Source organism: Heterocephalus glaber, unplaced genomic scaffold (genome assembly GCF_053883595.1).
Source record: "Heterocephalus glaber isolate CG9 unplaced genomic scaffold, H.glaber_assembly_v1.0 deba00001606, whole genome shotgun sequence".
In the NCBI taxonomy this organism is placed as follows: Eukaryota; Metazoa; Chordata; class Mammalia; order Rodentia; family Bathyergidae; genus Heterocephalus; species Heterocephalus glaber.
Window position 1 is genome coordinate 41,744,129 of NW_028258377.1, and position 15,985 is coordinate 41,760,113.

The 15,985-nt window shown below is 45.4% G+C and overlaps 1 protein-coding gene across 7 annotated transcripts; it reads right to left on the bottom strand.

Moving 5' to 3' along the window:
- Positions 1-453: 453 nt before the first annotated feature.
- Positions 454-10,196, bottom strand: Hnrnph1 (heterogeneous nuclear ribonucleoprotein H1). Of its 7 annotated transcripts, none has more exons than XM_021242339.2 (14): positions 9,966-10,153; positions 9,398-9,525; positions 7,868-8,023; positions 7,518-7,661; positions 5,889-6,027; positions 4,763-4,941; positions 4,606-4,677; positions 4,416-4,549; positions 3,993-4,128; positions 3,218-3,277; positions 3,067-3,126; positions 2,272-2,364; positions 1,794-1,843; positions 454-1,208 (listed from the first exon to the last, which is right to left on the bottom strand). In XM_021242339.2, exons 2-13 carry the CDS (start codon positions 9,492-9,494, stop codon positions 1,794-1,796), a joined length of 1,320 nt encoding a protein of 439 aa, XP_021097998.1. In that variant the 5' UTR covers positions 9,495-9,525; positions 9,966-10,153; the 3' UTR covers positions 454-1,208. The 7 variants fall into 7 exon arrangements, with proteins under 7 accessions (XP_021097998.1, XP_012920615.1, XP_021097968.1 ...); XM_013065161.3 differs by having other exon boundaries at positions 3,037-3,126; positions 9,966-10,142; XM_021242309.2 differs by lacking the exon at positions 1,794-1,843 and having other exon boundaries at positions 9,966-10,192.
- Between the last annotated feature and the right edge of the window lie 5,789 nt (positions 10,197-15,985).

Genomic DNA, 15,985 nt, shown 5'->3' on the forward strand with positions numbered 1-15,985 from the left:
CTCTCAGAAATACTATTTAATATATGATACTGGCATGCAGTTTTATGGCACAGTGTTCTTCACTTTTAGGAATGCAGCAAAAACATCAAGCTCAAAACCTCAATTTCAAAGCCATCTGAAAGCAGGATGTAGCTCATTAATAGAACACCTGGCATGGCCAAGGCCTTGGGATCACACACCCCAACCCACCCACACTTCAGAGAAAGGCAACGTCCCGGCACCATCCCTGACCTCTCGGCCACGCAGGCCATGCTGAGGGGTGAGAGCACGGAGACCAGGTCCTATGTACCCCCTTCCTGCCACATAGGCCCCAGAGCCAGGTTTACCTGCAGCTGAGAAGTTGAAGGCATCTAACACCAGGCACAACTGCCAAGCCTCTGGCAGCCAGACACGGCCCTATGCCCAGGCAGGGACAGCCCATGGCAGTAGCACTGAGGCCCAGACAAGACAAAGTGCAGTTTGTAAAAGATTTATTTGACAAGTTTCACTTAAGCGCAATACACCTGAAAGGAAATCACAATGAGATTTAAATCAAGGCCTCAGAATTTCATACAAACACCAAGACCAAATCCTAAGGTATTGATTGGTATTGCATCTCAATTTCCCCATTAACTTTAAAAAAAAAAAAAAAAAAGCTTAAACTTACGTGCCTTGCAGGTTATTAAATGAAACTAGAATTAACAAACATGCCAAATGTTTCACTGTAATTGTAGACACAGCTCCTATATTGAATTTTACAAAACAGCATGTCTTTCAACATGCTTCCCAACAGTGTTCCATGTGATATAAGAGCAACATTTAACATAATTCAACTGCTTTAACCTAAATACACTTACTGCTTAAGTACATCCTACAATATAACTACTTTGAGAAAAGCTGAAAAGTGTTTAACAGTTATAGTTTACTTAATCTTGATGTTACATCCTGGATAACTTGTGTTCAAAAATACTGAACCTTGAGTCTTTAAAACAATCCTCATTTCCTGATAAGAGTTATCATAAATCTCAAGCTTGGATTGCAAAAACTGTTAAACTAAGATTTGTTTTTTCCTTTAAAAAAAGTTGACCAAGAGTCAGTGATCAGGATCAATTACATCCCCCATCCACCACTCATACTGGACATGCTAGACACCCCTCCCACTCCGTTCACGCCCACAGATGCTTGGCTTCCACTACTGTAGTAGCTGCTGTTCACTGCTCCTTGGCTGCCTGCAAAGAGACCAATTTGACAAGTTAGGAGTAGTGCCAGACAATCAGTCAAGTAAAATACAACATTCCAAGAAAAAGTTTAAAAGGTATACGAGTACAAATGGCTGCTGTCCAAGTGGCGAGAAGCATGTTTGGGAAGGAGGATCCCGACTCCAAACAAGTCCCAGATTAACCCCTTTCTCTGCAGTACCAACTTGCCAGACTCTTGTGCTACCACTTAAACGGACTCTTCAGGATCAACGTGGAAAATTTAAGTTTAAAGGAAAACTAGTGTTTTTCAAAAATTTGCAAAATTACTCCATGTTTTTAAAGCTAAACAAGGCATTTTAAAAAAAATTTACCATAACACAAATGCCCATCAAATGGCACATATGAATAGGGAGCACAGGGGAAGTCTTGCTTTCCCTATTCATTATGGGCAGGAAGTGAGACGAAAACGACAAAGTTGGATAAAGCCACTCACTGCGCCCACAGGCAGCCTCCAAGGAGTTAACTCAGAGCCACTGACTGCTATTATCGAGGTAAGTGTTTACAACATATCAGTAACTGCTATTGGGAATTGATATTTTTTGAGAAAATATTTACCTATGCAATGTTTGATTGAAAATCACTGGAGTTTTCCTGTAAAACTTGGTCTGCAAAAGGATTTTGTAGGGTAAGACTATCACACCAAAATCACCATTCTTTAGACCAATTGAAAAAAATAAATAAAACCATCCCTAAGTTAACTGACTAGTGTTAAAATACGGTCCTGAACCCAACCACCATTCTATTTTAAAAATCTTCAAAAATTGATTTAATGCTAAGCAAGACAGAAAAAAAAAATGAATTACTTTATTTAATGTTTTAACAGATGAAAGCAGATGTTTTCTGGCTCGACAGTAGGCCAAAAGTTGCAATGACTACTTTTAATTCCTGTAACACTCCCCCCGCATGCCTGTTTCTGAAAGTTATTAAAAACAATACATTTTAAATAACCCAATCTCAAAAAAGAAGCCTGCATATTCCCAGCTAAAGAAACCTACCTAAAACTTACTCTAGGAGTATGCAAATGCATGCTTACCATATCCGCTCATGCTGCTCTGGCCGCCATAGCCGCCTCCGTAGCCACCACTCAGCTGCTGGCTGGCTGGGCCACCGTAACTGGACTGGTTTGCTGTCAAGTTAAGAGAACATTAGAGCCTCGCTCCTCATGTAAGGTGGTACCTGGTGGTACCGGGCTTGTACCTATGTCTATGATTTCCAGTCTCGATCTTCTATTACTCTAACCCTCTGCCTCCTCCTGCCTATTGTGTATCACCAGATTAACCCTTCTATTCATCATTTCACTTAGACATTAGGAACCAACAATTGGTTAGCGGAATACACATCAGCAGGACTAAATCCACGATTCCACAGGAGAAGCCTTGTGAAGATCTTAAACTGCTTCATTGGATTTAGTGGGACAGCCCTCGTTTTGATATAGTAAGCTATGTCAATACACAGGTATCAATGCACACCTAGTTATCCCCAGCTAATTATGCTCCCAAAATTAAAGGTTTAAGCCTGTGTTTTTGCTATTTTACATTTAAACTGTATTCAATTTAACTAGTTCTATTCTGTAGTCCCTTCCCCCAAAGTACTTAAGTGTTATAAAAGTTTAGGATAAATCATATTTAAGAATTAACATAGTACTAATTACAAAATTAATACAAATTAAGAAACTATTCTCTTTGCCTAGCTTAAATTGTTAAGCTAAATTATTATGCTAAACTCATTAAATATGATTAACTGAACTTATAATCGACTTATACAGATAAAATGTTTTGGTTTTTAAAACGATATTTACACAAGCCCATGCCTCCCATCATTTGGCTACCATAAGCACCACCGCTTGCTCCTGCTGTAGAATTCAAGAAGAGTTCTACATATCTGTGTTCTGAAATGAGAGAAAAGGCATATAAGGTTAGCTTAAAAAAAGACACTAAAGTGATATTTACACAAACCCATGCCTCCTAGCATTTGGCTACCGTAAGCACCACCGCTTGCTCCTGCTGTAGAATTCAAGAAGAGTTCTACATATCTGTGTTCTGAAATGAGAAAAAAGAAAGTTTGAAAATGCATGTTGATGAAAATACAAGCACTTCAAAAGTTCTTCTACAAGTAGATTTGTGAACATCAAATACTTTTCAGTAAGAAAATTTCTGGCTGCTCATTTATAAAAACTAGCCTTTAGGGCCAGGAATTTAGCTCAATCGTTTTGCCACCTGTTGCACAAGCGCAAGGACCCGAGTTTGATCCCCAGTACCCAAAAAAACCCCAAAAACCTTGCCTTTAAATATTCATCTGAATAGTCAATAAAGACAAACTTCATAATATGATCCATACTACAAATCCCCTTCTGCATATTTTTGTTTTTTTGAGACAGTCTCACTCCATAGTTCAGGGTGGCCTTGAACTCACTATGTAGCCCAGCTGGCCTTGAACTCCAGCAATCATCCTGTCTCAACCTTCCAAGTGTGCTAGCATTAAGGCATGAAGACCAACCCCAGCTCTGCATACTAATTTTAAAAACCTACAAACTTAGTAGGCCAGGGATTTAGCTCAGTGGTTCTGCTGCCTGCACTGCAAGCGCAGTGAATGGAGTTCAATCTCTGGTTCCAAAAAAAACCCCTACAATCCCTAACACATCTAAGCTAACCCCACCCCCACCACGAGCAGTGGAAATGAAATTTCTCATGCATCTTTTTGAACCGTCTGTCACATGGCTGCCTGAGGACCCTCCAGTGCTCTAATTATACTTACGCATATTTGCTTTATCTTTCGACATAGCTGCAACAGCATCTTCGTGAGTTGCAAATTCAACATCTGCTTCACCAGTTACTCTCCCATCAGGACCAATCTCAATGTGTACTCTCACGGGGTTGAGTGGTGAAAAAAACTGAAACACAAGATACACCAAAAACTTTCTTTTGCGGTTCTGAGGACTGGACCCTGCCTGAACTCAGGCTGGCCAAGCAAGCACTCTACCAGTAAGCTACACCCCAGCACGACTTCTTAACATTATGAAAAATTTCATTACATGATGCTCACTTAAGGGGGGGGGGGGGGCTCGCAAGCTAAGGACCTGAGTTTGATCTCCGGTACCAAAAAAAAAAAAGGGGGAGGATTAAGTTTAACTCCCATACTGAAGCAACCGACTTGTGAGTCAACCCATTTTGCACTTACATTATAGATGTCATTCTCAGTAGCTCGGTAAGGTAATCCCCGCATGTGTACACAATGCCCAGTTGTGCTCTGGAAAGTTGAACCACCATCCCCGTATCTGTGATCGGACATTCCTGAAAAACAGTAATTGAGGTCTAGATGAACAGGAGTGTAGGCATCCTTCAGGTGGGAAATTTAATTCTCACCTTACCTCTTCCAAATCTATCTGACCCAAATCCATAGCCATCATTATAGCCATTATAATCATCATAGCCTCCATAGCCTGAAAAACAAAAAAAGTGGTTAATCAAATGAGAATTCCTAGACCAAGGAGAAAGAACTGGTCCAGCCTTGCAGAGACCACTCACCTCCGCCATAAGCACCACGCCTCATCCTCTCAAAGCCAGCTCCTCTGCCAATGCTGTTATACCCTCTGCCAGCCCCAGGCCTGTCGTAGGGACCTGGTCGCTGCATGGCCATGAGCTTTCGTGGTGGATCATAATGAGTTCTAACTTCAGCCCGACTGCTCTTAAAGATTTCAATATACCTAAAGCATTGTCCAAGAGGAAAGGAGTGGGGAGGGGAGAGAAAACATTAGTTCATTTCATACAGGGTCTCTGTTATACAAGAAAACAATCTAGTCATAGCCATGAAACTGACTAATATTTAAAGCCAGATTCCTTATATTTGCATAGGCAATGACCAGAAATTCACTCAACAGTAAAACATCGTAAACTTTATAGGAAAATAAAAAGTCACTCCTCTGAGGCAGAGCCCAACCTTAGGGGTAGCGAGGAGCATTACAAATAAACAGTTCAGGAGGGAAAAAATTCCACTCAACTTTCAACATTTCAACTCAGATCCACTGGCAGCATGTATAGCAAGTGGGCTAAAAAGCCAGCCTTCACCAACAGTCCAGCCCACACTACACACTTCCTATCGCCAAAGAAGTACCCCAGCCTATGCTTTCAGTATGAATCAGCATAGGTTTAAGCGCATGCTTCAATGAAAAATAGTCACAAGCAAAGAGAATAAAACCTTTTGTGACAATTTCTTGAAAGCTATGCTTAGTAATACATATGCAGAATATTTATACAGCAAGAAAACGTTTGTTGCATTTCAACTTTAAAAACAAGATCAGAAAGTATCACATTTTCTTATGGTAATATTAATTTACTAGATGGGTGTTATTATAGCTAAAGCCAAATTTGCATCAATTTTTTAAAGCCATAGTCTCTCAACTCCATCGACTAGGGTTAACAAATTAAGAATCTTCCAAAATCCCAAAGTAAATCAGATCTGTGACAATTTTAAAATCTCAAATTTAGTCTGAATGCAATATGGGACACTTGACAGAGAAGTTTGAAATTGTGGCAAAACATCAATGAAGGGGGACTATAAAATGGACAGATTTCCTCCTCTTAAGCAGAGAGAATATGGATTTAACTGTTTACCATAAGAAAAGTGACAAATCCACCAGCCATCCATCCCCACCTGTGCCCTATTCTTTCCTTGTGTTTCTTTAGAGCCTTTTCAGCTATTTCCTGTGAAGCAAACTGCACGAAGGCCTCCCCCGTACTCCTCCCCTGGAAGTCCACCGGCAATGTTATCCCATTTGGCACGATTTCCAACCCTTCAACCCAAGGACAAATAACCCCAGTAGGGGGGCAATATTAACATCACAAGCCCAGAAATGATTCTTCTTATAGCTTTAAATAAACCAGAAATTTAACTTTAGGTGAACGGTATGCTTTCAACAAGTACTCTTTAAATATGTATTGCAATAATATGAAGTTCCACTATTAAAAGTACAACACAATTCTTAACACACCCCAAGGGGCACAGTATGCATTTATATTTTTAAAAACTTGCTGCTTTACATAGGGTGCATTAAGAATTCAACAGTTAACACTTATCTATGCAATGTATTGTTTAGAATTATACAACTTAATAAAATTTCAAGCATTAAAACAAGTTTTACTAAATTCAAGACACCTTTTACCTCATTTTATATTTCAATACATTAAGTTACTGGAACTTCAAAAGTTTTTTAAAAGTACACATTTAAACATTTTATATAAAAATTCAAACAATAAATCATAATCAACAATCTAAACTTTGAACAAACTATCTACACAGCACAGTCATGCATTCTTATGTTCTAACAGTAGTATGATTCACTTCTGGAAATTCCGTTTATGAAAAATCCTTTCCGTGGATACATTCCCAAGCTTACAAAAAGGGCTTAAAGCACTTTCCTAGAAGATATGAAATTATGTTCATATTTAACGTTGACAGATAGCATTCAATTCTCACCGATTTAGATAAAACAAAGCAAACTTGATTTCAAAAATTCTGACATTAGGACTCCATACATCATCATCTAACACTCAAGATTTTAATACATACTATATAAACCATGAAAGGATTTCTTGCTTAATTCCAGTTTATCACATCTAGAGATTAATGGTACACTTAAAAATATATGATGTAACATTCTGCTAAACATGCAATCTTATCAGCTCTTCAGCATAAAAACATTCAAATACTTTAGGCCCAAAACAATTTCAAAATACTTTCTATGCTGTATTTCACATACTGAGACAAGCATCCCAACTATACTTGCTGATTCTGACTTCATATAGGCTGGCTAAATCAAGCTCTTTCCATGGTCTTTCTTTTTTCAGGGTAGGGGTTAGTTATAAGGAGGATTAAACCATTAGAAATATTTCTGGTTCTATGACCTAAATTAAGTGTCTTACAACAGACACTTTAAGTTACAATCTAACTCATACTAATCTAACAGTACGGGATCTTACCTTTAACTTGAAGTACTTTACTAAGCAGCATGTGAGAAAAGTAGTTAAGCTGTTGAGGACAGTCCTCAAAAGATCTACTCTGAACTAAGCTACTAAATATAGGCAAAAATTAACATTTTGGAAGTACTTCTGATTTCCACCTTTAAGATGGGCTTAAGTTATTTGAAGGTCTCTAGGAAGAAAACAAATTCATCGGCATATACTCACAACCTAATTAGTACCTAGGCTACTCAATTTTAACATCTACTCAATCATGTTGCCAGAAGCTAGCCAGAACTCACTGCTCAGCAACAAGACCACATACCTGAGAAGAACTGAACAATTTCTTCCTTGCTACATCCAAAGGGGAGTCCTCTAAGCCGTACAAAGCCATCATTGGCCGTGTCAGGACTATTTGGACCAGTATGCTTCAACACCCAATCCATTTCAACGTTGTTTGACTTGAATACTGAAAGAGGTGCTTAGAATTAGTCAATTTTGGAAAGTTAGAGAACACAGTTCAGATTTCCTGGGTCTTTAGATAAGCTAGGAAGAGCTGCCATAAACTCCCTTAGATGACCATTTCCATGCGGTCAAATACCTAAAATTCAGAAGGGGATAAGATCTCTATGTTTAACATTTTACTTAGTGTTACTAGGGCAACATATATCAAACCTTCAACATATCTGTGTCCCATAGTTTCTCTGTCTTTTTTCAGGGCCAATTTGACTTCATCTTCTGATTCAAGTTCAACAAAAGCCTCGCCACTTGGTCTGCCTTCTCTGGTGTAGATGAAACGAATACCTTGAGCCCCATTTTGAATTTTGCAGTCTGGAAAGAAAACAACTGTTAATACAGAATTTAAAACCTAAAACCACCTCCAGGGGATACCAATGAAGAGTATTTTCACCAAGTTTGATGGTACACGCCTATGATCCCAGCACTCAGGAGGCTGAGGCAGGAGGACTGACATGGGGTTTGAGGCCAGCCTGAATTACAGAGCGAGACTGTCTCAAAAAACAAAAAAAACATTTTCACATCACCAGTAAAAAGTAGGTTATTTGTAAAGCCAAAAGTGACCAAGATACTACCAACTCATGTCTCTACAGTATTTACGCCATCCTCTGGCCACCTATCTCATTCCCTAAATGGCACACTGCCCAAGAGAACCCAATATTCAAAGCACTTTAATGAAGTACCTCTCAGTCCTTATTACTCAAGTTTCCAGTGAATGTCTTTTAGCCTGGTCTATGTACCCCTCGCTAGCCTTAAACCATGGAGCTTCTCCTACCTCAGCCTCTTGAGTGCTAGGATTACAGGCATATGCTAACTGCAGCATGCATGCTTTTTTTCTAACTTCTCAGAAAAAAGAAATCTTGATCGCACGACTTTACTGCATTTTCTGAACAGTTTTGTTCTGGGTAATCTTTCAGATCTGCCTTACCAGCAGCCATATTACAGTAGTCACTCAATCCAAACTGCAGGCTTAATACTCACCTGAGAAGGGATCAGTGTTATCAAGCTAAAACGCTCCAAGTTGCACAGCTGAAGCCAAACCCAGTCTTGCCCCCTGCAAAAGTGGCTTCCGGTGTACTCAGTTCTTGTTTTACAGATCATTTTCATTACTATAGCTAAATTCAAATAGTCAATACTATAAGTGTCTTTCCCCAAAACTACAATTTCCCAAATACAACTTTTTTCCGTCCTACACTAATAGAGAAAAATAAGATTCTGGTAGGAGTCATTCAGGGAACTTACACGATGCAAAAAAAGAAAAAAAAAAAAAAAAAAAAAAAGGACACAGGTGAAAAAGCCCTGCCTCTGTGTCCTCAAATGTAACGCGAGCCAGATCAGAAACTAAGTAAGAATTCTTCAACTACCAGTGACATTTTAACTTCCCAGAGCAGAATGCCACGTAACATACTTGGGACAAGTTATTACAGGGCAAGCAAAGATAGAGGGTAACACTCATCCACCCCAATTAATCCTTCCGATATGAAGACATTCACAACAGTTGGGCTGGCTTTAACAAAGAACCCCCGGGGGCCCGGCGGGCTGAGCGTCCATTGCGTAACAAACAGCCCGCGCGGCGCGAGCGGCCCGGGCGCGGTTCCGCCTGCGCCCGACAGGGGGCGCCCGGGGCCGCCCCGCCCGCCGCCGCCCCGCAGGGCGACTCCCGCCTCCCGCCTCCCGCCGCAGACTCACCGGAGAAGAACCGCTGCACCTCGTCGGCCGAGCAAGACCAGGGCAAGCCCCGCACCTTCACCACGAACCCCTCTCCGCCTTCGGTGCCCAACATCATCGTCTCCAGCAGGATCTCGAGTCGAGACAGACTGCAAGGCGAACGTGACGATAAGACCGGGGAACGTTAGCAGCCTCCGCCGCCGAGGCGCCCCGCGGGCCCGCGACAGGATCGCCGGCCGGCGGACGCCCGGGCCCTCACTGGCCAGCGATGGGCCCGCAAGGCCGCTCCGAGCACCAGGGGCCAAAGCCCCAGGCCGAGGGGACCCCAGCCGAGGGCCGAAGCGGAGGCGAGGAAATGGCGGCGGCCGCTTCCGCTCCGCCTCCTCCAACATCTCACACAATAGAGTCGGCGCGGCCTGCAGGCCTCGGCAGCGCCCCGAAGCTCAGCGAGCCTCTCGCATCTCCCAGTGGCAGACCGCAGCTTGCCAATACCCTCTAGGCTCCGGAACAAAGGACCCCCCCCCCCCGCCGCCGAAAGCCGCATCCTCCGAGGTCGCTGGGAGACAAACAAGGACCTGCGGACACTCACCGACACGAACGACTCCGGCGCGGCTGAGGAGAAATGGCCAACGGGCGCCTGCGCAACCTAAATAAGGCCCTTCGGGGGGGAGTTCTGCGCAAGCGCAGCCAGGTGCCTGCACCGCCCCTCTGCGTCACGCAGAGCTGAGGCGCATGCGTGACATCAAAAGCCCTCCCTCCTCCCACCCGCTGATTCTTACACCGGTGCGTTTTGGACTCAGCTCCCCTAGCTCCTTAATCCCGCGGGACTGTTTTTGCGCCTGCGCTTTCCCGCAAATATGGAACCAAGACCCTCAGCGGTTTCTAATTTTGTTTTATGCGCATGCGCCTTCCTTCAAACGGTTCTTTGGTCCGCCCGCCGGCGTGGGGGAGGGGCGTGGCGGCCGTCAGTCCCCGGAAGGAACCGGAGCCGGGGCGGGCGCCGATTGATGTGCCTTCCTCCACCCTGGCCGACCGGGGAGGACAGGCACGGCCCGCCTTCGCGCCCCGCCGCCCGCCCCCTTCCTAGAGCCCCCCAAGCTGACCGGCGCTGCGAGGGCGCCTGGGCTGCGTCCCGCCGGGCCGACGGCCTCGCACCCTGGCCGGCCCGCGGGGACCTCGCTGCGCGGTGACCCCGGGAGTCTCGGGACGGAGCCGGCCGCTCGGCGCTGCCCGTCTGCGCCCCTGCTTCGTAGGCTGCAGCCGCCGAGAGCGCTGGTGGCGGACGTGACCTGAACACGGGCTTGAGTGCAAATCTCCAACCCCTTGGAGTTCCTTTCGTTCTTCATCTTCACCCTACATCCTCCTGCAGTGCCTGCAGCCCCAGGATACCTGGGAGGCGACGGGAGGATCAAGACCCGCCTGGGCAACCTAGAGTTGTCTCCAGGAAAATGATAATAAACGCCTGGTGACACACATCTCTAATCCCAGCACTGTGGGAGGCTGAAGCAGGGGAATCCCAAATTCCAGACTAGCCGGCAATTTAGGGATTTTCACTCTACAACTCCCGCCCAAATATTCATCTCCTTTTTAACAACATGGCTACACTCCTAAAATGTTTACTTTTCCTAATTTTTTTCTAAAAGTTGGCTGGAATTCTCTTCCATAACAAGAGGAAATGTTTTTTGTTTGGGGTTTTTTTGTTTGTTTTTTGAGACAGCCTTGCTGTGTAGTTCAGGCTGGCCTGGAACTCCCAAGTGCTGGCACTGAAGTGTGAACCACCATGCCCAACTAACAAAAGGAAATGTAATGGTACCGAAAAGAAAAGATGATTTCCTTACGATAGGTTTCTAGAAGTCAATTATTCAGTGAAAGGTTGAATATTTTTACTGCTAATAATATAAAAGATTCGCCCCTGACCTTTCTCTGCTGTGTGAGCTTCCCGTGACTCCCTTTCGGCCAACACAGAATTTCCTTCCCTCTAATTTCTGCTAATTTAACACTGAAAGAAAAAACCGTATCTCTCATTTACACTTGTTTGATGACCAGTGAAGTAAAATTTAATATAGCAAATTTTCTCATATAAATTGTCAAAATACTAAAAATTGTTTCTCATACAAAAGTTGAACTTTTAGGGCTGGGGATTTAGCTCAGTGGTTCCACCACCTGCCTCGCAAGCACAAGGACCTGAGTTTGATCCCTGCTACCAAAAAAAAAAAGTTAAACTTTTGCCAGGTATGGTGGTACATGCCTGTAATCCCAGCACTCAGGAGGCTGAGGCAGGAGGATCGATCGCCTTGAGTTCGAGGCTAGCCTGGGCTACTAGTGAATTCAGGGCCAATGTGAACTACAAAGTGAGACCCTATTCTCAAAAAAAAAAAAAAAAAAAGGCCGGGGATCTAGCTCAGTGGTTCCACCGCCTCCATCGAAAGCACGGGGTCCCAAATTTGATCCCTGGTACCAAAAAAAAAAAAGTTGAACTTCTTTCCTCAGCGACCATTAGCTTTGCTCTACTTCCTATTCTATAAGAAACTCTGGGGGGAGGGACACTGGCCATTTTTGCACACCCATGTCCCCAGCGGGTGTTTGTTTGAGACAGGGTTTTACTAAGTCTAAATTGCCCAGGCAGGCCTCAGATTTGTAATCCTCCTGCCTCAGCCTTCCAAAATTCTGGAATTTCAGGTGTGCACCACCACACCCAGCTAGAATTTAGGTGGTATCGATACTGGCAGATAGATCAACTGACACATATCCATCAAGAACTATATGTTGGGGGCTGGGGATGTAGCTCAGCGACACAGCGCTTGCCTGGCAAGTGTGAGGTTCTGAGTTTGATCCCTGGTACCAAAAAAAAGACCTAAATGTTGGGCCAGGTGCTATGCCACATGCCTACAATCTCACATACTAAGGAGGCTGATGAAGGAGGATCATAAGTTTGAGGCCACACAGTGAGATCCTGTCTCAAAAAGTAAAATTTGGCTGGAAGTGCTGGTGTATGCCTATAATCCCAGCACTCAGGAGGCTGAGATGGCACCCCCCCCCATCAACTTTATTTAGCTCAGTGGTTCCACTGCCTGCCTCGAAAGTGCAAGGTCCCGAGTTCTATCTCTAGTACCAAAAAAAATATATTTTTGCAGTACTTGATTGCAGTACAGTGATTGAACTCTGCGGCTTTGAACTGAACTATATCCCTTGCTCTTAAATTTATATTTTGAGACAGTCTCCCTAAATTTCCCAGTCTGGATTTGAACTTGCAGTCTTCCTGCCTCAGCCTCCAGAGTGCTAGGATTGCAGGTGTGGACCATCATGTACAGTTCAAATTTTATTTTTTATTTTTTATTTCTTTTTTTTTTTTTGAGACAGGGTCTTGCTATGTAGCCCAGGCTAGCCTTGAACTCATGGGGATCCCGCTGCCTCAGTCTCCTAAGTGCTGGGGATTACAGACATGCACCACCACGCTCAGCTTGGTTTGCAATTTTTTTTTTAATTTTTTTATTTTTTTAGTACCGGAGATCAAACTTGGGACCTTGCGCTTCCAAGACAGGCTAGGCGGCAGAACCACTGAGCTAAATCCCCAGCCCTGGTGTGCAACTTTTTGTAGTGTGGTGGTTGTTGTTGTTGTTGTTGTTTGTGCTACGGAAGAGCGAACTCAGGGCCTCGTGCACACTAGCCAAGCACTCTGTTTTGTTTTGTTTTGTTTTTTGAGACAGGGTTTCACTATATAGTTAAGGCTGGCTTTTGAACTCACTACATAGCCCAGGGTAGACTCTTGGTGATCCTCCTGCCTCAGCTTTCCAAATGCTGGGATTATAGGCATGGGCCACCACATCTGGTTTTAGCCTAGCATTCTGCCAGGAAACTATACCCCTAGACTTCTCCTGGTTATTGTCCAACGTCGGGGGAGGGGAGCCCAAGGCCTTGCTGTGTAGTTCAACCTGACTTTGAATTCCCTGTGTAGCCCAGGTTAGACTCAAACTCGTGCTGACCTTCCTGCTTCAGCCTTCCTGAGTGCTGGGATTACAGGCGTGCACCACCACGCCTGGCCTGTCAGGTTTTTCTGAAGGTTAAACTGGGCTCATAAAAGGAACCTAGCTGCTCCTCTGTTTTGTACATGAGATTGGCATTTGTTTTTTATTGAATATTTGATATGCTGACCAGTGAAGCTATCCCGGCCTGGACTTTTCTTCTGAGGAAGGTTTAAGAGACACATTTGCTTTCTCTACCTGCTCCTTTCTGAGTCCTAGCCTCGTGGCCTAGCCCCTGTGTCTGCACAGTGACAACATGACCATGTCCCGGCCCTCAGTAACCATGGTGAGGGAGCTGGGCCTGCAGAGATGGGTGAAGCCAGTCAGGGTCACCACCAGGCAGGACAGGGACTCCCCAAGTGTGAGCCAGACAGAGCCAAAGACTGCTGCTGACCGCACCTGGATGTGAATGCAGCCTCCAGAGGCTCTTTGATGCAGGAACTTGGGCCTCAAAGTGGCAGTGAAGAAGATGCAGCATTCAGGAGGGGACTGTGTCAAAGCCTTAGTGAATGGAGTAATCATATGTGGACTGATGGGTTCTTGCAAGGGTGGATTTTCTATAAAAGCAAGCTCTGGAGCCAGGCATGGTAGCGCACGCCTCTCATCCCAGCATTTGGGAGGCTGAGACAGGAGAATTCCAAGTTCAAGGCCATCCTGGGCTACACAGTGAGACCTTGTCTCAAAAAAAAAAGCTGTCCAGGGCAAGCTCAGCTCTTGCAAGTGGTGCCCCATTCTATGAAGCCTCGAGGTTAACAGCAGACGCCAGACTGCCCAGCCTCTGGCCAACTAAGGGGCTACTCTTTGTTAGTTGCCCTGTGTTGTGCTCCGATCACCAACAGGAAACAGCACAAGGCAGGGGCTTTGTCCCAACTCCAGACCTGAGAAAGGAAGATGCTCTTGAGTGAGGCTTCCTCAAGGAGAGTACAGTCAGGGACCAACACCATTAAAGTTCGAACCTGGCTGTTCTCCAGACAGCAGGAATTAGGGCTTGGGACAGAGCATGCTCAGAGATGGAAAATAAAGATACCTTTTTCTCATGCGAGCTGTAGTATGTACATTTTACCCCACTCCAGCCTGCCTCTCTCCCTCACACATGTTATTAAAAGAAAAACTTTTTTTGAGGCATTAACTCACTGTGTAGCTCAGGCTGGCCATGAATTCACAGAGCCCCTCCTGCCTCAGCCTCTGTCTGGGGTGCTGGGATCTTAAAGTGAAGCAGGAAACAGTGAGGACCCCAGCACAGATGACTCTTTTAAAATGAAGATAGGTAAGTAATTTACAGGGCCAGGGATGTAGCTGAGGGACACAGCACCTGCCTGGCAAGCACAAGGTCCTGAGTTCAATCCCCGTACCAAAAATGAACAAAATAAAATTAAGATAAGAGCAAAAAGCAGCTGCCGGTGGCTCAGCAAGTGACTCCTGTTAGTCTCAAGAGCCCCAAATAGAAGTGTGCACTTCCTTATATAGCTCTTTTTACATCTGTGAAGCCTAATCCCACTGGAGTTTCCCTGGGAATATGGCAAGCAGGATTTACACGAGCAGAGCAGTGGAGTGCGTCCCTGCACTCCTGCTCCTCGGTGGCGACGGTGACGGACTGCAGAAGCCACCACTGCTGCTCAGCTGCACCCCACAGAGAGCAGTTGCCCACTTAGCCCACAGGGCCCAGGGCCACATGGAGGGGTGGGCTCCCCTCTCAAAAGCACCACAGCGGGCTGAAAAGAAAAACTTGACACAAAGTAGGTTTAACAGAGTATTTGAGCAAAGAATGATTCGTGGATGTGAATCACTTGGACCCAGGAGAGTCACAGAGCTCAGCGAGCTTTGACGGGCTGCACACGGCCGAGCCCGGCCGATCGGCGGCAGCGAGGTGCTCGCTTTTCGGGCGTGTTGGGCAGACCGGTGCCGGCCGGGCGTCTGATCGGTGGCGGCCTGCCTGGCTGACTTGGCCGCTGCCAAATTTCCCGCGACCGCGGCGGAGCCTGGCCTTGCCCGGGCCTCGGAGGACCGCGCTGGTCCCGTGCCGCCTCGGTGAGCGGAGCAGCTGCCCGGACTCGAGCAGCGAGGTCGCCAGCAGGGGTCGCCAGAGCCGCGCCGCAGGCCGCGCCGGGAGCCCGCGCCCTTCCTGTGCGCGCAGCGGCCAGGCTCCCGGTTCCCGCTGGGGCCGCATCCAGGAGCAGAGACCTGACTTCCTACCGGAAGCCGCCCCTTTTTGTTTTATTTTATTTTTTGTTCCAGGGCCTTACGCTAGGCGAGCGCCCTACCACTGAACTACAACCCCAGCCCTTTATTTCTTTGGTACCGGGATCGAACTCAGGACCTTGAGCTTGTGAGGCAGGTGGCAGCACCACCTCAGCCCTTTATTTTAAATTTTTATTTTGAAACAAGGTTCCGCTGAGTTGCCCAGACTGGCCTCAAACCATAATCCTCCAGGGCCGGGGATTTAGCTCAGTGGTTCCACCACCTGCCTCGAAAGTGCAAGGTCTCGAGTTTGATCCTCATACCAAAAACACAAACAAAACAAAACAACCCATAATCTTCCTGCCTCAGCCTCCCAAAACCTGAGATATCACAGGTGTGCGCCATACCA